At 39.8% G+C, this 20261-nt stretch overlaps 1 protein-coding gene across 2 annotated transcripts in view; it reads left to right on the top strand.

Moving 5' to 3' along the window:
- Nucleotides 1-19775, top strand: part of SECISBP2L (SECIS binding protein 2 like) — a 111251-nt gene extending 91476 nt beyond the window's left edge. The window contains exons 14-19 of one of the 2 annotated variants that reach the window (XM_029574945.1): nt 1419-1551; nt 7834-7996; nt 8205-8425; nt 9663-9817; nt 10990-11209; nt 13795-19775. In XM_029574945.1, coding sequence (XP_029430805.1) covers nt 1419-1551; nt 7834-7996; nt 8205-8425; nt 9663-9817; nt 10990-11209; nt 13795-14444 — 1542 coding nt within the window. In that variant the 3' untranslated portion in view covers nt 14445-19775. The remainder of the gene's footprint in view (nt 1-1418; nt 1552-7833; nt 7997-8204; nt 8426-9662; nt 9818-10989; nt 11210-13794) is intronic. The other variant, XM_029574946.1, reaches the window with a different exon arrangement.
- Nucleotides 19776-20261: the final 486 nt, after the last annotated feature.

Genomic DNA, 20261 nt, shown 5'->3' with positions numbered 1-20261 from the left:
AATGCTAGGGATCATTAGGAAAGGAATGGAGAATAAAACAGAGAATATAATAATGCCTGTGTATCGCTCCATGGTGCAACCTCATCTTGAGTATTATGTTCAGTTCTGGTCACCACATCTCAAGAAAGATATAACAGAATTAGAAAAGGTACAGGAAGGGCGACCAAGATGATAAAGGGGATGGAACAATTATTCTATGAAGAAAGGCTAAAGAGGTTAGGACTCTTCAGCTTGGAGAAGAGACGGTTGAGGGGAGAAATGAAAGAGGTTTATAAAATAATGAGTGGAATGGAACGAGTAAATGTTAATCAGTTGTTTATTCTTTCAAAAAGTACAAAGACCAGGGGACATATCCCCTTGGGATCCTGTCAGGTATTTGTGACCTGGCTTGGCCACTGTTGGAAACAGGATACTGGGCTTGATGGACCCTTGATCTGACCCAATAAGGCAAGTCTTATGTTCTTATGTTAGGCTGTTTGTGGTGTTCAGTGATCACAAAAAGGGGGAAGTAGCTTCCAAAGCCATTATAGTGAGGTGACTTAAAGAAGCAGTAGCTTCAACATACATCAACAAGGTTTGGGGAGTTCCAGAAGGTGTGTTTACATATCTGTTTGCAGGCCTTGTCCTGGGCATAATGTAGGGCAGTGTCCCCAGTGGACATTTGCAGACGGTGGTATGGTCGTCCTTGCATTCTTTTTTTAAACATTTTAGGTTAAATGTTCAGACTAGAAGTGAAATAGCATTTGGCACAGAAGTCGTGAGAGCCTCATTGACTTCCTCCTTCCCTGAGGAAAGGGGCTTAGGTTTGTCCTTCTTGTCTAGACTGGTCTAGTAAGGATGCTAAGTAAGGTGAAATTTATATTTAAGGTTAGTTTCCAATCCAGGTCATCCCCAGGAAGTTTGTGTCTCTGTGGTCAAGTGGATATTGCTGAATGGTGAAAGGTGTGGATATTCTCTTTTAGAAAACAAGATTGAAGAGAAAGTGGAAAGAGAAGAAACACGATGTTTTGGATTATTGATAGTTCACTTTGTCATATTGGAAGCCCCCTTTGGGGACATTTTATTTCAGGTTTGGGTACAATATACTTGGTGCTCTAGCCTACATATGGAAGAAAAGTCTGTTTAGAAAGTTTTTTTTCTCTATCTCCAGCTACTGGCAGGGGGGGAATAACCCACTGGTCTGGGCTAATCTGGTAGGATTAAAGGAAAGGAATTACTGAAAAGTATATTTCACCTTTTATGATTTCCAGTTTCATTTTTAGATTTAGCTTACATGTTAGAATACTTTTCAGGCAGATAATTAGCTTGCCTTCTTCCATGTCTGTGCATTCCAAAATGTGGTGGAATATTTCTTTTCCCTTTGTCAATCAGTTCTAGAAAGCTAAAGTTCTAAGTTGCATTGAACATTTTCATTTTAGATTATTCTGAAAGAGCGCGAAGAAAAGAAAGGCCGTTTGTCTGTGGATCATAATCTTTTGGGATCAGAAGAACAGAGAGAAACTCCTTTGAGTTTCACTGATGACCAGTCTGAGGAACTAACATCCCAGGAAGGTATGTAGAAGGAATACCATCTTCAGCACTAAAACTTGCTTATAGAATCGGGCCTTTCCATTTGCAGAGCTGTTAAAAAGTTTTCTGGTTTGAATGCATTCTTGTCCAATTGTTTCATGATTGGGCAAATAGAAATACAGGTCAGCAAACAAGTTGTAGATGATAACTTTTTATTGGACTCACTCAATATATTTGTGACTAGCTTTCCAGATCTCTGCTTCCTTCATCAGTCAGTGCAGAATGGGCCAAGGTTGATGTTGCCCAAATATACAAGGAAGTTGCAGTTTGGATTACAGTGGGGGTGTGGTAGTGCTTTTCAAAGTTGTAAACTGTTTGTTTGTCCTTTTATTTTCTATGTATCCAAGTGGACTAACACAACAACTACACTACTTCTTTCATAATTTATAAAGGAAAGCGGTTTTTTTTTCTTTAAAGACCAGTTATGCATGAAACCAAAATACATACAGACATGTGACAAAGGGGTTGAAATAGGCTTGTAGAAGTAAACCAAGAGATATCACTAAAGGTATTCAGTATTCTTCCCTTTTTTCCCCAGAAAATAGTAGACTTTTGTATCCATTTGAACTACCTCAGAATCCATTCTTGGCTTTCTATAGGCAGCCACTATAAGAAAGGAACAGTGTTTATAAAAATTTAAGCTAACCCGGTTAATTGGTTACATTATTTTGCCAGCAGCTTAGTTGTGAACACTGAGTTATTTTTTGTAGAGTTTTTCTTTAAAAATACATCGCAAATAAGATATAAAGAAGTCACACGAAGACCTGAGTTTTGAATTTCAAAAATAGTCTTTGACAAAATGGTGTTCCCTGTACGTACCAGGATCAGTGCAGACTGCTGGGTTATGCCTCCCTTCCAGCAGATGGAGTCAGAGAAAAACTGAAAAGGCACCCCTAGATATACTGGTGTGCCACCTGCGTCCCCTTCAGCATCTCTCTGACTTCAGCAGATGCAGAGGCATGACCTGCGGTCCTGATCCCTGTCAAAATTACAGATTATATATGTTTGCTATGACCCGGTTTGGTTGTTTGTGTTCTGTCTATTAACTTTTGACTAGATCAACTAAAAAAAAAAAAAAAAAAGAAATCTAAGAATTACTATGTTCAGTCAGTATAGACTGGAAATACACCTAAGGCAGGGCATTGCCCTTAAGACTTTATACCTGGAGACTTTTGGCTTCTAGCCCGGTGAGTGGGGAGAGCATTTACCGGTGGGCCAGTCACTCTCTCCTCTTTTCTACCTTGCACCAGAGAAGGGTCATTCCTCTGGCCAGTGCGGTCACTGCCTATTCTAATAGACCAGAGACGCTTATTCCTCTGGTGGCTGCGACAAGGGAAAAATAAATAAATAAAGAACAACTCATTTATTTATAGAGAGCAAGGGTTTTTTGCGATAATCATTTTTACTCGGTGCCAACACTTACGCCTGCCTCGATCTCCCGGGCCTCCGGAGGGGGTGGAATTGTTTCACCCGGCTGGGAGCTGCTTCTTTGCGCCTTTTTCAGGCCGCATGGCACCACTGGTGTGGCTTGTGGAGAGACGGGGAGCCGGCTCTCCCATGAGGGTCTCTGCTCCCGCTGTCTTCCCGGGGGCGAGGAACCCTCGCGGAGGCCGATTTCGGGGAGGAGCTCCCGATTACGCGGCTCGTCGGAGGCGCCGGCAGCCAAAAGATTCAGGCCGGGCAAGCTCGGGGAAGAAGCGGCGGCCATTTTGTCTGCATCGGGTGCCGATACAGAGCAGCCCTGGGAGGAGGAGGAGGAGGTTCCTCCTCTTTCCCCGCCGGCATTAAGCCCCCAGAGACAGCGCGATTCGCTCCCGATCACGGCCCCCCCTCGATTTTTTTTTTCCTCTGGGGGGACCCTTAAAGAAACAACCCCCCTTTTCTTCCCAGTTTATACTTTTAATGCATAAAGCCTATTTGGAGGCTGAAGCAGACTTAAATAATACAGGGGCTACCCCAGCCAGAATTTTGAGTCCTGTTCCGGACCAGGGGGTTTCTGGGCCAAGGTTTTCTCTTACAGCTGCGGTTTCCGAGGTCCCTGGTCCCTCGGCGCCTGTGGATCCTCCCCTTCCGGACCTTGCCACTCTGGATGTGAATGTTGATGTGGATACTACTGCTCCAGTGGAGGGGGATGATCCGCAGGTGCTGCATTTGTTCAGTAAGGAGGAGTTGGATCCCCTGATTCCGCATGTGCTTCGAGAGCTTGAAGTTCCCCTCCCCCCACAACGACCCTGGATCCCTCTCCGGAGGATTCGATTTTATCAGGGCTTCGGCCTCCACCTCAAACTTTTCCCTTTCATTCGAAACTTTTTCAGCTTGTTTCTAGGGAATGGGATTTGCCTGAAGCATCCTTAAGGGTCAGCAGAGCCATGGAAAAGCTCTACCCTTTACCCCAGGAATCTTTAGATTTTCTCAAGATCCCTCAGGTGGACTCAGTGGTTACGGCTATCGTCAAACACACAACAATTCCAGTGACTGGAGGGACAGTACTCAAGAATCTTCAGGATAGGAAATTGGAGATTTTACTTAAATGTATTTTTGAGGTATGAGCTTTGGGGTAAGGGCAGCTGTCTGTAGCAGCCTTATGCAGAGGGCTACCCTCCGCTGGATTCAACAATTGCTCACATCACAGGAACTTTCTCCGGGTGAGGCTGAGCAGGTGAACCGCATGGAGTTGGCGGTCGCCTATACGGCTGATGCATTATACGATCTTCTGTGCGCACGATGTCCTCGGCAGTCTCAGCCAGGAGGCTATTGTGGCTCCGTCATTGGGCGACGGATTCCATGTCTAAGTCTCAACTGGGTTCTTTTCCTTTTAAAGGTAAGCTGCTGTTTGGTGAACAGCTGGAGCAACTTATTAAAGACCTGGGAGACTAAGGTTTACAAACTCCCGGAGGACAAACCCAGAGCTTCCCGTTTTTCTGGCACCTTTCGAGGACGTTTATGGGGTCTGCGCCGTTTTCGTGCCGGGAGGATTGCTTCCTTTGCTTCCTGGCAGACACTGACGAGGTGGCAGGCGACCTCAGCCTGGTGGCGCCTCCCACAGTTTCACCTCTACTAAGCCTTCCCAATGAAGGGGTGCCGGCCCATTTGGTTCTCAAAGGAGGTGACTGCAAACATAAGGGCAAAAAGATCAGTGTTCAGGAAGTTTAAAAGTTCCCAAAAAGAGGAACACAGGGAAGAATCCTGGTGAAACTGAGGGAAACGAAGAAAGAAATAAGAAAAGCAAAAGGTCAAGTGGAAGAAAGGTGACAGAACATTTTTCAGAGATATGAGAGAAAGAAGCGAAGCCCAAAGTGGTATAGTAAAATTGAAAGGTGACAAGGAGCAATGTGTGGAGAGAGATGAAGCTGCAGAAATATTAAATAAATACTTCAGTTCGGTGTTCACTAAAGAAGACCCTGGCGAAGGACCATTGCTGGTGGAGAAGATCGTAGAAGGGAATGGAGTAGACACAACTATGTTTACAGAAGAAAATGTATGACAAAGATAGAAAAACTGAAAGCGGACAAAGCCATGAGGGCCAGATGAGGTATATCCCAGGATACTGAGGGAACTCTAGAGATGTGGTGGCAGGTCCGCTGAAATACCTATTCAATAGATCCCTGAAAATGGGAGTGCTGCCGCAAGATTGAAGAAGAGTGGTTGTGGTCTTACTTCATAAGAGTGGGAGCAGAGAGGAGGCTGAAAACTACAGTCTGGTTAACCTCACCTCAGTTGTGGGAAAATTAATGGAAATGCTGCTGAAGGAAAGGATACTGAACTATCTACAATCCGGTAAGTTGCTGGACCCAAGGCAGCATGGATTCACCAGGGGAAGGTCCTGACAGGCAAATCTGATTGATGTTTTTTTTTTTTGATTGGGTGACTAGAGAATTTGATCGATGAAGAGTGTGCAATGTGTTCTACCTGGATTTCAGCAAATCTTTTGATACTGTCCCGCAAAGGAGGCTTGTAAATAAAATGAGAAGCTTGGGAGTGAGCATCAAGGTGGATTACAAACTGGTTGACTGATAGGAGACAGCGTGTAATGGTAAATGAAACCTATTTATTTATTTAACATTTTTATATACCGAAATTCATGTAGCAATGTTACATATCAATTCGGTTTACATTATAACATTAACATGCATGTAAGAATGCGGTTACATCGAACAGGGAGATAAACTTGGAACAGGTAACTGGGGAATACATTACAACGAATACATTACAACGAAAAAAATAAAGTAGTGCGAAGAGAGAACCTATTCTGAAGAGAGAACCATGATAAGTGGAGTGCCACAAAGATCGGTATTGGGACTGGTTTTATTCAATATCTTTGTGAGCGACATTGTGGGAGGGATAGAAGGTTAAGTTTGTCTATTTGCAGATGATACTACGATCTGCAACAGAGTGGATATGCCTGAAGGAAGTGAGAGAATGAAAAGTGATTTAAGAAAGCTTGAACAGTAGTCAAAGATTTGGCAGCCAGGATTAAATACCAAGAAGTGCAGAGTCATGTATCTGGGATGCAGTAATCCAAAAGAGCTGTATGTGATGGGATTGAAAAACTGATGTACATAGAATTGATGCTCTGTTGCTGCCGTGGACTTGAGGAATTCTTCTTTGTCTTCCCTCCATGACCTCTGGTGGACAAGGGATTAAAGTGGATAGAAAAACATCCGGGCAACATGATCCTGGTAGCTCAAGAGTGGCCACGTCAATTATGGTTCCCAGATCTGATCAACATGGCCATAGACAGGCCGCTGAGATTCATACATTGCTCGAGACTTCTTCACCAGGGCCCAATAATTTTGGGTCAGGTGACTCACTTATGTCTCACGGCTTTGCTTCTGAGAGGAGATGACTGAGATGGAGAGGATATTCCGAAGCAGCTATTTCCACCTTATTGTAGGCCAGGTGACCTTCTACATCCTTGAAATATGTGTGAATTTGGAGAGTTATTGAGTCCTGATCTGCTATCAAACATTTTGGCTTTTCTACAGAAGGTTCTGGACTAGGGACTGTTTTTTAACTCTCTGAGAGTCCAGGTATCAACATCTCTTGGGTAAGGTGCCAAGGGTATCCTCTGTCCACACATCTGGATATTATATGGTTTCTTTGGGGAGCTAAGAACTTGTGTCCTCAGGTGCTAACATTTGTCCGTCTTGGAATTTGAATCTAGTCCTTAGAGAATTATGTTAGGCTCAGTTTGAACCACTAAAGGCTATGGTTAAGGATGACTCTTAAAGTGGTTTTCTTGATGGCTATTTGTTCAGTCAGGAGAATTTCGGAGTGATCTTGTCAAGATCCCTGCCTACAGATGTTGGATTCAGGTGCCTTCTATTCTGCCTAAGGTACATTTGGCATTCCATTTTAGTCAGACAGTGGAACTTTCAGCTTTTCTGAATTTGGATGCTTCTATGCCTCACATGGGGGAGCTTTCGACTCTTAGATGGGAGGCATGCATTCTTGCAGTATCTAATTTCCATAGATCGGATTGCCTCTTTGTACTGTGGAGTGGTCCAAAGAAGGGAGGTAAAGCATCTAAGGTACAATTGCATGGTGGTTGAAGGAAGCAATCAAGTCGACTTATATTTCTAAAAGGGTGCCAGATTCCAGGGGGGGGGGATTTAGGGGCACGCTCAATGCGTTATCAGGTGACCGCCTGGGCTGAGTCACAACAGGTGTCTCTGCATGAAATTTGTAGGGTGACTACTGGGAAGTTGCACACTTTTGCTAGGCTTGGGTACAACTCAGAATCTGGACTGATCTGGGTACATACAGGGAAGGGAAAATTAGTTCTTACTTGCTAATTTTCATTCCTGTAGTACCACAGATCAGTCCAGAGACCTGTCCATTTTCTTGGGGTGGAGGGAGAAGGAGAGTCTGCCGCCTGTAATATTGCTTTGTATATAGTGTGAAGTTGTTGGAGGTTTTCAATGCTGATCACTTATGTTGAGTTTTCCATTGTCTTTTTGGGCAACTTTACCTTCCTCCAGCTCATTGGAGGGAAGGGAGTTTGGTTGTTGCTCTCATCTTGGCTTGGGTACAGGTCAATACTGAGGGACTGCAGGTGGCACACTGGGTTATGTACAGTGTCAGTGAAACTTTCTCTGTCTCCATCTGGTGGCAGGGAGGCAAAACCCAGAGTCTGGATTGATATATGGTGGTACAGGAATGAAAATTAGCAGGTAAGAACCAATTTTCCTTTATTTATTATGATGAAAGGAATGATAGTTATAGATATTTAACTTGTTATAATTGTTTTCTGTTTTATTTCAGAAACTGGATTAAGCGTGCCCAGCGACACCTCTCTCTCTCCAGCTAGTCAGAACTCTCCCTATTGCATGACACCGATGTCGCAAGGATCACCAGCCAGTTCAGGCATTGGTAGTCCAATGGCAGCTTCTGCCATCACCAAAATACACAGCAAGAGATTCAGAGAGTAAGAACTGTTGATTAATTTGTGTGATATAACAAAGTATGGCATTGTCTTACTATTGCATTGCAGTCTCAGGAAGACACAAAATTGTGGTGTGTTGTGGTGTATCCTAATATAAATTTGATATAACATGGTATTTCAGTGCTTTGAAGGACGAGTGAATATTATGTTAGGTAAATATTTGTTGTATCTTTGTTTTCTGAACCTACAGGTATTGTAACCAGGTTCTCAGCAAAGAGATAGATGAATGTGTGACTTTGCTTCTGCAAGAGCTTGTCAGCTTCCAAGAACGAGTTTACCAAAAGGATCCAATGAAGGCAAAGACAAAGAGACGACTGGTCATGGGTTTGCGTGAAGTCACCAAACACATGAAGTTGAACAAGATCAAGTGTGTAATCATTTCTCCAAATTGTGAAAAAATCCAATCAAAAGGTATGGGAATTTGCTGTATTGTTATAAATGTGCATTGTTTACAGATTGGTATCATGTACAGTACAACAAATACATTTGTGATTGGGGTGAAGTTCTGATTAATATGGCTTCTGAGATTTATGCTGTTTGACTTGACTGCTTAAATCAGCTGTGATTTCTGGCGTCATGTTTAAAAGTTATTTAAAATGTTTTTCTGGCCCAATAAGTAACTTTCTGTATTTAATTCCTAATTGTATAGCATTTTTTTCTTTATTTAATCAATCCTGCTAGGGTCTGAGGCTGCTGTGTTTTTTTTCTCTGTTTCTACCCAGCACTTTCTCGGTATCACTAGACACCAAGCCTCATCCCTTTTGTTAAGACCATTCCTGCTCACCTTCCATAATGGAGAGGTGCGGCTACAAATTGAACATATTGGAGAAGTGCACTGATGACCATATTTAAATTGCATTCCTAGAAATGTATTGTTTAAAGTATTTTTCCACAAATTCTGAGAAACAGGAGAGGGAAAGAATTGACTGGTTTCCTTTCCAGAGAAGTAGAAGATGTAGCCAGAATTAAGTATGTCTGTGGCACTGCTATTTTAAAAATGAGCCCTCTTATTTTATCAAAGTTTTTTGTCATAAGTACAGAATGTGGAAACTTTTAGAATAGGGCCTAGAGTCAAAATTTGCATTTCCTATCGTGTAGCCAGATGGACTCAGGACCAATGGGTTATATGCTCCCCTGCAGCAGATGGAGACGGAGTCAGGTTTCAAAGATGACGTCACCCTAGATATACCCCTGCAGTGACCTCAACCATTCAGTATCTCTCCGTCTCCTAGCAGATGTGGATTGTGCCTTCCCTATTGGGAACACAGTACTCTTTAGAAGAGGAAATTTTTACTTTAAAATTGGAGAAAGATCGAGCCCCACTCTCCTGTGTTGATACCTAATGGTTCCAGGACCCAGAGTCAACATTTGCAGTAAATGCTACTGAAATTGAAAGCATGACCAGCACAAATTTGTCTGTCATTATGTATTGTGACTGATCGGGGGAGGAGGGATTTATCTTATCTAGTACTCTTTCTACTATCATTGCTGGAGTGTATTTCTTAGACATCAGAGCAGCTTTAAAAAAAAAAAAAGGTTCCTTATAGTAACAGCAGTCTTTGTTGTGGTTAGAATATCCGAGTTTAACTTGAGTAGTTATACAGTTTTTCTCTTTCCGCCAAATGAACACTTAAATACTTTCCTGCAGGTGGGCTGGATGAAGCCCTCTACAATGTAATAGCCATGGCACGGGAACAAGAAATTCCTTTTGTTTTTGCACTTGGGCGCAAAGCTCTAGGCCGCTGTGTGAACAAATTGGTTCCTGTTAGTGTTGTGGGGATCTTCAACTACGCTGGAGCTGACGTAAGTAAAGATTTTCCAGTGATTCCTTGACGGTGCAAGAAAGATGAAATAGTGGTAGCATTAGCAGAGTGGGGATGTGTTCTTAGCCACAACACTGCTGGGAGATGCAGTATCATTGCTGCAGGTCATTGTTTGAAATGCTGTGCCTTCAGCCATTTTTGCTCAAGATCTCCTGATGCTACTTGAAAATGTTGCAGCTAGCACTTCAGTATTCAGGTAGAGTCTGGGCAAGCTTATTAAAAAAAAACAAAAAAAAAACAAGCCAATATGCATATGTAAATTTAAATACATTAAAAAGGCTATGCAAACTAAAATTTAGCAATTACAAAGGTTAAATGGATGTCATTAAGTCTGTTTGTTCCATTGTCAGACATAGCAATTCAGTCCAAAATGGGATGCTGTTTAATTAAAGGCGATTGGTTTCTGTTGCTCTGTTTTGCTGAAAAATAAATAAGCAGAAACTTGCTGGGTCAGTCTGAGCCAGCAGTGTAGAACTTTGTGGAACTATTAGTTTGGCTTCAGTGCCTTAAAACAAAAAAGGAAAAGTAACTTCTTATGCATGCCCATTGAACTTGGTGAAGTTCAGTTTTGGAATACATTGAAAATTCTGACCACAGCTCGCCTGCTTGACCCTGGAAGCAGGGCCTCCTTGTGACAAGCACTGGATGACTATTATGCTTGTAGGTACAATATGTCAAAGCTTATTGTAATTCAATGTGTAATGTTCCTTGAGAGATCAAGAAGAATCTGTGGCAGCCCAGTAGGCAGACTGGGTTAACCAAGTGCTCTTTATCTGTCAATGACATCTGGGTTTCTAAGATGTCTTCATAGCTCAGAAGTGATGAACTTGTGGCATGAATGTCCAAATACTCTAATTCTACTGGAACTCAAAAGCCATTATTTACCGATTCTGAAAACTGAGGAAGTACCACATTGACAACCAGCAACCCAGGAATTGCAGATGCTGGGTACTTTGTCTGTCGAGCTTGTAAAGTTTCCTCATAATTGTCCTGTCCTGTTACCCCACAAGATAGGAGTTTCAAAAACCAAGGAGTACGGAGGGTGGGTGATGTATAATGTGACCTGATTTCAAAACAATTGACTTTAAAAACTTGCTTTGTGTTTAAAAGTCAGATAAAAAAAATAGAGTAACCCTTTGTTTCTACATTTAGAGTCTATTTAATAAGTTGGTCTCGCTGACAGAAGAGGCCAGGAAAGCATACAGAGAGATGGTTTCAGCAATGGAGCAGGAGCAGGCTGAAGAAGCCTTGAAAAATGTTAAGAAGGTTCCCCATCACATGGGCCATTCTCGCAATCCCTCTGCCGCAAGTGCGATCTCTTTCTGTAGTGTCATCTCTGAGCCCATCTCTGAAGTGAACGAGAAGGAGTATGGTAGGTCATTTTGTAAGAATGATATGGGGCTATAAATCGAGCACCAGGAGCTGACCTGGGCTCATGGCAGTGCTGTGCATTGTCATATGGAAGGACCTGGATTTTAATTTCCAGTTCAGGTCTCCCACTTCCATGGGGATGCTGAGTGAGTGGGGGCAGGAGCGGTGGAGTTGGTCATTGCACAATTGTGACACTTGGTGGCTGCATTCAGGCCCCCATGATTGAGAATCATCACTGCAATGACTAAACTAAAGTATTGTATTTTATTTATTTATTTAAAAAGATTTCTGACCTGCTCAATCCAATGTGCTTTTAACGGGTTACAAGTGCACATACCATAAAAGAACCATAAAAAACATAAAAATATCAATCATGAACAACTTAAAAAAACAAAAAAAAAAGGTAAATTGGAAAAAGAGAGAAAATAAGGGAAACCTCTCCGAGGCTCATGGTACCAGATCCCAGCCTTGATCTAGCTGAACTGGAAGGATAAAGGAGCAGGAAAAAAAAACGTCCAAATCAAAAAATAAAGCACCAAATATACAAGTTTAGCATAACGTTAAAGACACGAAAAGCAAAAAGTAACCTTTTTTTCCCATTGAGTGTTTTTCAGTGGACCTATATAGGCACCTTCAAGTCCATTTAGGCACCTATATTCAACCATTTAAGGTACCTTAATTAGGAACCTTATTTAGGCACCTTTATTCATCAGTTTGGAAAATTGAAAGGCTCAACATGGGTGCCTAAACAAGACTTCTAATTAAGGCACCTTAAATGGTTGAATATAGGTGCCTAGAGGCTTCTAAGCTAGGAAAGGTATTGACTCACCTACGTGTAGGAGTACAGTGCTGAGTACCTAAAATTGTGCCACACCCTTATCATATCCCGTTTTAAGGCACCTACATTTAAATGCTGAGACCAGGAAGAGTCTAGGTGGCTAACTTCTAAAGTGCCTCAGTCTTTTCCAAATCGGGCTGTGTGTTACTAACATATGTTAACATAATCAGTGTCATGCACAGATTGACCAGGCAGTGGAGGGCTTGGTGTATGCCTGGTTTATAAGAACATATTGTTTGTTTTTTTGAAAGAGTGCTACATTGCTTCATTTATCAGTAATTAAACTTTGATTATTATTAAACAAACATTTCAGCAAACAATCTTGGAAGTCCTAAAAAAAAAAAAAATAATAGTGGACTGTCTGGATTGTCCAGCACTTAGCGGTTTGCTATCTATCTATTTATTTATTTAAAATCTTTTCTATACCGTCGTTAAGCGGATGCCATCACAACGGTTCACAATAGGGCACATAACTATATTTTGTATAGAGTGTCTAGAGTTCTAACAATTAAACAGGTGCCATAAAAAATACTGTAACATAGTTTCATAACAAATAATATTTGGTGGGTGTTATAAGTCATGTCCAGTTTTCTCTGTCTCAGCTTTAAGATAAAGTGTTACTTGACTAGTTCTTTGTTGTTTAAAGATAAAAGAGAATTAGAGTATAAAAATGAAACACACGCATTAAGAAAAAAGGTGTGTGTGCGTGGGAGTTTGACTGACCGCAGCCAACATTTCCCTGGGTTCTCCTCTCAATTCTCTTTGTGGTATGCTTGCTTAAATAGCCATGTTTTTAAACTTTTTCTGAAGGTTTTTATGTTTCTTTGCAGTCTGATTTCTAATGGCATATTGTTCCATATTGGGGGTCCTGCTAGGGATAGGGCCCTATCCCTTACTTGAGTTAGTCTGGCCGTCTTAACTGAGGGAATAGTTAGCAGTGCTTTGTTTGCTGATCTCAGGTTTCTGTGGGGGGTATGTACGTGGAGGGCTGTGTTCAGCCACTCTGCTTTTTCATCGTGTATTACTTTATGTATGGTGCATAAAGTCTTGTATTGTATTCTTTGTTCAATGGGTAACCAGTGTAGTTCTAGTAAAGTTTCGGTGATATGTTCTCTTCTACTTTTACCAGTTAAACTTCTTGCAGCTGTGTTTTGTAGTATCTGTAGTGGTCTTATTGTGGTATATGGTAGGCCCAGTAGTAGGGCATTACAGTAGTCAGTACTGGAAAAGATTAAGGCTTGTAACACAGAGTGGAAGTTGGTAGGCGTTAGTAGCGGTTTTAGTCTCCTAAGAGTCATAAGTTTGGCGTATCCCTCTCTTACATTTTGAGAAATGTTTCATATTTAGTTCTGAATTGATTATCACTCCCAGGTTTCATACTTTCTCAGCTAGTTGTATCTTTTGGTTGATATTGAGTGTAATTGGGTTCTGAATTATCGTTATGTTTGTTCGTTCAAGGTGTAAGAATTCAGTTTTCTCTATATTGATAACTAGTTCCATTTGGTTTAGAAGAAGTTTTATTATATCTAGGTACATGTTGGCTAAGTTTAGTGTTTTCTCTAATTCCTGGCTCAGCCTTCTGTATCTCCTTGTTGTATTACTCTGTACTGAAGACATTCATGTAAAGTTTGTATTGTAGATTTCTTATAAATTAGGAATATTGGAAATTTGAAAATATGAAAATCTTTTAAAATGATATCCTGGACATGTTTTGCCTGAGCAATAGTGGTCTGTTTTGTCATTCACAGAAACCAATTGGAGAAAAATGGTGGAAACTTCAGATGCATTAGAAACATCTGAAATTGATAAAGAAGCCTTATGCAGGACTGCTACACCAGAAAAGTCTGGGAACCCTCCAACTGAGAAAGCTGCTGTCAATAAACAAACATCGCTAATGGCCACTACTAACACTACCTCAACTGCAAACCTTGGGAAATCAACACCAGCTGACAAAGAGGGGATGAAACCAGATGACAACCTGGAATGGGCCTCGCAACAAAGTACCGAAACAGGGTCTTTGGATGGCAGCTGCAGGGATATTTTAAATTCTTCCATGACCAGTACCACTAGTACTCTGGTACCAGGAATGCTTGAAGAAGAAGAAGAAGAAGAAGATGACGGCGACGGTGATGATGATTACACCCATGAACCCATATCCGTAGAGGTGCAGCTGAACAGTCGCATTCAGTCCTGGGTCTCCGAGACCCAAAGAACTATGGAAACCCTTCAGCTCGGCAAAATCATTAATAGTGCAGAGGAGGATAATGCTGAACAGAGTGAAGAGGACGAGGCCGAAACTCCTGAACAGGTAGACCCAAGAAATGACAGCGAGGAATGGACAGCTGATAAGCACGAAAGCAGTGCCCCACAGAAAAACCTCCCAGTGGCACATCCCTGAATAAAGAGCACTCTGATTCTGGTTATAAACTATAAATAAATAAATAAACTTCTGGAAATTTTTAAAATGTGGAAAATTAACTCAAGAAAGGGTTTTGGCTATTACCTTATAGGCTTCATCTCAATATTTTGCACTGTTGAATATTAATACCTGTATTTAATTGACAAAAATATTTTTATAGCTCTCTTTATTACTTGTTTCCGTAAAAACTAGTGATGGTCTTTCAATTAGCATTAAAGCTCATTTCCAGGCGTAGTCTGTGGCTTCGTTCACATGTTGCGGAAGCTGCACTTGGATGAAAGACTTTTCATGTAGGTGGCGTTTTATTAGAAATTGCGAAAACAAAACTTTTATGAAAGTCCAAAATATTTTTTCACTTTATCTGTAAATTTTATACCAGTTTCTGGTTTGTGCAGTTGTCAGCGATTATTAACTGTAAATTAACTGGTTTTAAGGTATTTCCATGGTGGTATTGGATGTTTTACACACTCTTTGATTTTCAGTATCATCAATGGTAAATGCATTTCTTAAAGAATGAAGGCAAAAATTGAAAAACCACAATGCCATTTCTAAAGTCATCTTTTTTTTTTAAATCAGGAGGATAATGGGGTTTTTTTATTCTTTTTTGGGAATTTATGTGAAAAATTCTATATCTACATGCAAAATTTTCAACATACTGGAGCTTCAGTTGCCTGGAAACAGGATCCATGTGACAGTTGCTTTACGCAAATGTTTAATAGTCATTTCTTGCATAGTTTTACATTTTTATAGGAAAAAACTAATTATGAGTGATTTTAAGCTAAATTCTTTAAAAATGTGATGTTAATTATATGAAAGTATTTAAGCTGAAGGTTATAAATATTAATGGGCTTGGATACTCCGAGGTTCCACATGGTCTGTATATCATTTTTGGGGCAGGGGTTCTCAATTCCCAGTAACAGAGGGCTCTGAATAGGTCTGCTGTTTTAGAATAACCAAGATATGCAAACAAACCCAGTTCTTGAACCAAGTGTCTGCAGATCTGAGATATATTCTTTGTGGACATCCTGAAAACCAGGCCAGTTTGTTGCTGTTGAGAACTTCTAGGCTAGGACATAAAACACAGATCTGTCTGCTTCACTTTAAAAGACATTTTGTGTGAGCAAAAGAAGGGAAAAGAGGATTTTAAGGAACATTTGTACATAGTATTTTATTTAACCATGATGGCGGCTTTTTAATTGGCATACAGGGGTTTGCATTTTGGAGAAAGCTGCTAGTGCTAATGTAAATTGCAGTAGAATAGACTAATTTAACTTTTGTTTTAAAATAGAACAACAAAAATCACAAATACAAGAGCATTAGTTGAGAAATATTTTTTTAAACTTAGTAGCACTATCTAGATCACTTAAAATTTCAGCTCACTGGTATCTTGAGCCAGATGCTTCCTCTCTTGGTCTTGTTCGTTAGTCTCTTCATTATTTGTCGTTTTGTAAAGGTAGATAAATATATGTATTTTTTTTTTTTATTATGGCTATGTGCCTCGTTTAAAAAAAAAAAAAAAAAAAAATCTTTCCCAGGATAGCTCTTCAGCTGTTCACGCTGATTTCATGCTTTACACCTATGCTTGTAAAACTGACATGGGGTTCTGATTGGTGTTGACAGAACATTGCCTTGATTGACATTGATTTATATGTGTTGGGAGGATTAAGTGGCATAGGCTTTAAACACCTATTTTTCCTCTGTTCTCAACTAAAAATGAGAATGAAACAGGGTGACAGTAATGATCTTGTTTAATTACCAATTGAATCATCTAAAATGTGTCAGGGCTGGTGCTTTAAAATGCTTTTCTATGAATCAGAATTCGCTTTATGCAACCAGAGAAGATGGAAGTGTGTCTGTGCCCATTTTCTAAACTCTTTATTGTTATGCTGCCCTGCTATTCGCTTTTCACAGTAAAGGGTACTGTGTTTATTTCTGCAAAATAAAATGAGGGTCATTGGTAGATGGAGAGAAAAAAGTTTCAACAGTGTAGCAAATCTAAGCTTTGTTATAGTGACTATTGGATGGCAGTCTGCAGAGAAAAGAAGGCTGAAATTGCTAAATGCTTTGAACTTGTTCACTTTCATCTTGGAATCTGTCTGGACAGTCACACTGAGAGATGGTAGATTTCTATATATAAGAAGGGTGGCTCTTCAGGATGGAAATGAGGCAGTAGCTCCAGAAAAGATACAAAAGTCTTATACTGACTAAAGCAGGAATAAAAAAAAAACAAACAAGAACCAAGAAGCCTTGGGTGGGGGAAGAGAGGGGATTCAAATATTTTTTCTTTGTTGTAACTTTGAAACACACAAATGTGCATTACATGATAACATGAGTACTATTACAGACAAAGGAGAATTTGCTAAGCAAATGGTTAAAGTGGCCAAAATAGATCAAAATATCGAAGGATGATTCCTGTAGAATTAGGTTTGTTGAATCCCACGTATGAATCCTAGAGGAGACATTTTGATCACAAGAAATGTGTTTTTAATTGGGCAGAGTTGTTATGAAAAGCCTCTTTCAAGGGCTAATGTAAAGACTGAGCTTGCTTTGTCTTTGTAAATAATACTTTTGATAATTGTGGCTAAACTAGTCTTTGTCCAAAGTTTCATTGTGTTGACTGCATTTCCTGAAAGAGGATTGCTTTTTTTTTTTTTTTAAACTTACTGGAGCTAGTTTCCTAGACAGAAGGAAGAAGCATTTACAGGAGTGCAAAGGTGAGGAGTGATGGCTGGAGACCATGTAGGGCAGGTCTTAACAGTCTTCTGCTATCTTTAGGAAATGGGCATTTTAAACTGACAAAACTTGCCATTAAGAAGAGGAAACATACAAAACATTTGTTGTAAAGTTCATTTTGATAATTCAGGCTCAGTAGTTCAAATAATGCTTGACCCTGGTGTAATAGCATTATCAAGTTTCTAATCTTTTACCTTTCTATCTCTCTTGAAATTAAACTGCCATTTATTCTCCCCCCCCCCCCCCCCCACTCTTTTCTTTTTAAACATTTCTTACATTAAGATGCTATGGTTGGTTAATTTTCAGTCTACTTATATTAAGTGTAAATATGATTCAGGTTATGGTTATTTTCTTTACCTTTCTTAATTTGCTCACAGGAGAAGACACATACAAAGGATTTAGAAAACAAGGCACCTACCATCCAAGTAGTGAATCAAAAAAAAGTTGTTGATAGTGTTTTGAGGGTTAATGATGGAGTATCAGGTTATTGCTAGCTTTAAGTGACAGTGACAGAGCTTGACATAGCTAAATAATGTGGAAAGTGAGCCAGTTGTGAAACCCAGGATGTCCCTTGTAATGTTAGAACATTGTATTTGCTTTCTTATTTACCACTGATAGAGGTTGACCACTTGTACCGTATGTAAAAGTTATAATTCATTGTTACTCCTGATCCTGTGAACACCTGCAGTACAAATCATAGAAATATGCCATTGTACTCTATACAGTTTGTAAAGATGTAGTTTCTCCTACATGTTAATACTGGGCTAATATTCTACTTTAAAACATAGTTGTATAAAGCATGTTTTTATTTTAGAGACAGAAGTGTTAATTGAAGGCATTCTTCTTTTTAGTTAATGCCTGCCAGGGTATAATTGCTTGTAACCCAACTTGCATGTCCCAAACCGAAGACAAAGCAATCTTAAGAGTCAAAGGGGAATTTTTTGCAGACAGTTTATCACTTCTAGGCTTCTGTTTTTTGAAAACAGAACTTAAAGAACACCCCTAGTTTTTAATAGTTTAGTATCTTACTGGAATAATCAAAACAAATAGAAGTGCATAATATCATGGTTGGATTTTTTTTTTTTTGCTGCATTGATTTTTGTATAGTCAAGTAAAAAGTGTTTTCATCAGGACAGCCTGCTACTCTTTACAGGAATTTGTGTGGGTGGTGCAATATGATTAATTTAAAATACTTTACAAATTAATGTTGGAGTGTATAGACAAATATGTTTATTAGGAAAGCATGATAGTTCTTTAATGCTGAAACTCTTTAAATTCTGACATAGGCTGTTGGTGACATCTGCCAGAGCTCTTAAAACTGATGGAGGTGTTCAGCTTTAAACGGCATGATAGAGTTGAGGCTATAATATGGAGTACATGAATGCCCTCTGTCAAGACATGGTTGCTTAATATAATGACCAAGCAATGTTTGTTTGCGGCCAAAGGCTACACAGAATCAACCTAGCTGAATGAAATCCGAATCTTCTTTCTCCTCACATCAGCTAAATCTGATGTACTAAAGGAAAGAGAGAGGATACAGATTTTTCATTAGTACCTTATACTAGACATAAAAAAAAATTACAGTATAGAATGGAATAAAAAGGCAGTGGATTTAAATCTGCTAGGAAGTATGAAAAGATGGGTGTAAAATAGGGACAGTAAGGAAGCTTTTATAAGAAACCGGCTTAAGATGAACTTGACTAGAATGTGTCGGTGACTTCATTCTGTATCTTAGTTATGTAAAAAGAGAAAAAATGTTGGAAACATGAATTGTTGGTTCTTTTGTTTAAAAATGAAGCTTTTCTGTTATGTCTAAATAATGCACTAGTATAATTTCCCTTTTACCAGATGGAAGACGGCTGATGTTTTATGTCAGCAAAGTCTTGTATGCAGAATACGTGTAATGCCAATTCTTGTACTTAAACCTGAGTAAAACATGACTTTAAAAGATATTTATGCAAAAAGTATTATGGTTGGAAAAGTTGGTGTTATTTACAAACTGTCATTGAAAGTATTTTTTGTGAAGTTGTGCCAACTAATTAACATGGTAGTTTGAAATATTTAAATGATGACTTTGAAAACAAATGACGTGAAATACATTTAGCAATGAAAGACAAATGAATGAGCAGCCAGCCATAGAGAAGCTTTCGTTGTGTACTGTTTCCCTCCTCACTCTGCTCCTGTACTTAAGACATTATATCAGTTCTACCTAACTTGAAATTCATACTCGTTATAAAGCTAATACATTACCAGTGGGCATAGCTCACCTTTCACTGTTCATAAATTGTTGTGTATTGGTGTGTTCCTTTTCTAACAATATAGTAGTTTCTGATCTCTACTAATATGTAATTTAATGTGTTATATTTGATGATGATGCAGTCCAGTCAAGGTTTAAAAAGACTGAAATACTTCTTCCTAGTGGAGTCCTTAAAACACACAAGTTGTTTGTTTTTTTTTTTTCTTTTTGCTATATGAAGGATAATATGTCTACCATGCATCTTGGAGTAATAGCTTTTTTGCACTATGTAAATACTAGTGGGAATTCTTCCATAACAAATAAAATGATGGTTGTAGAAATGGATGGCCTTGGGTATTTTATTTGTTTTTGCAGTATTCTGATAGTTTACGAAGGACTTGCCCCTTTGTTTTCTATCCCACAAGTTCCAGTTATCCCCTTCCTTTATCTTGGTAGCATTTCATTGTGATCTGATGTCACGGTTGGTAACTGCTTATGTCAGTCCATGATGGTGTGCATGGCACCTCACTGTAAACAACGTATGTTTAGTTTATATACTTTACTTAGTTTAACATAATTCAGGGCAATCCTTTCCCAGATGCACCTTTTGATACTGCTTTTCCTTTAACCTGGGACAGTAATGCCACCCCGTTGCAGTAGCTGGGGCTGGTGTTGAGAGTGGACCAGAGAGAAAAGGCCAAGGCACTGCTCTTCCCCAGGGGATGATTATCTCGTGCTGCCTCCTGAGGCTGCTCACTGCTGAATAGCACACTAGAAACTAAAGTCCCCTTACAGGGCCTGTGCTGGCTTTTTTGCTGCCCTATGCA

This window comes from Rhinatrema bivittatum, chromosome 13 (assembly GCF_901001135.1).
Source record: "Rhinatrema bivittatum chromosome 13, aRhiBiv1.1, whole genome shotgun sequence".
Taxonomy (NCBI): domain Eukaryota; kingdom Metazoa; phylum Chordata; class Amphibia; order Gymnophiona; family Rhinatrematidae; genus Rhinatrema; species Rhinatrema bivittatum.
This window is presented reverse-complemented; position numbering and strand designations above follow the sequence as displayed.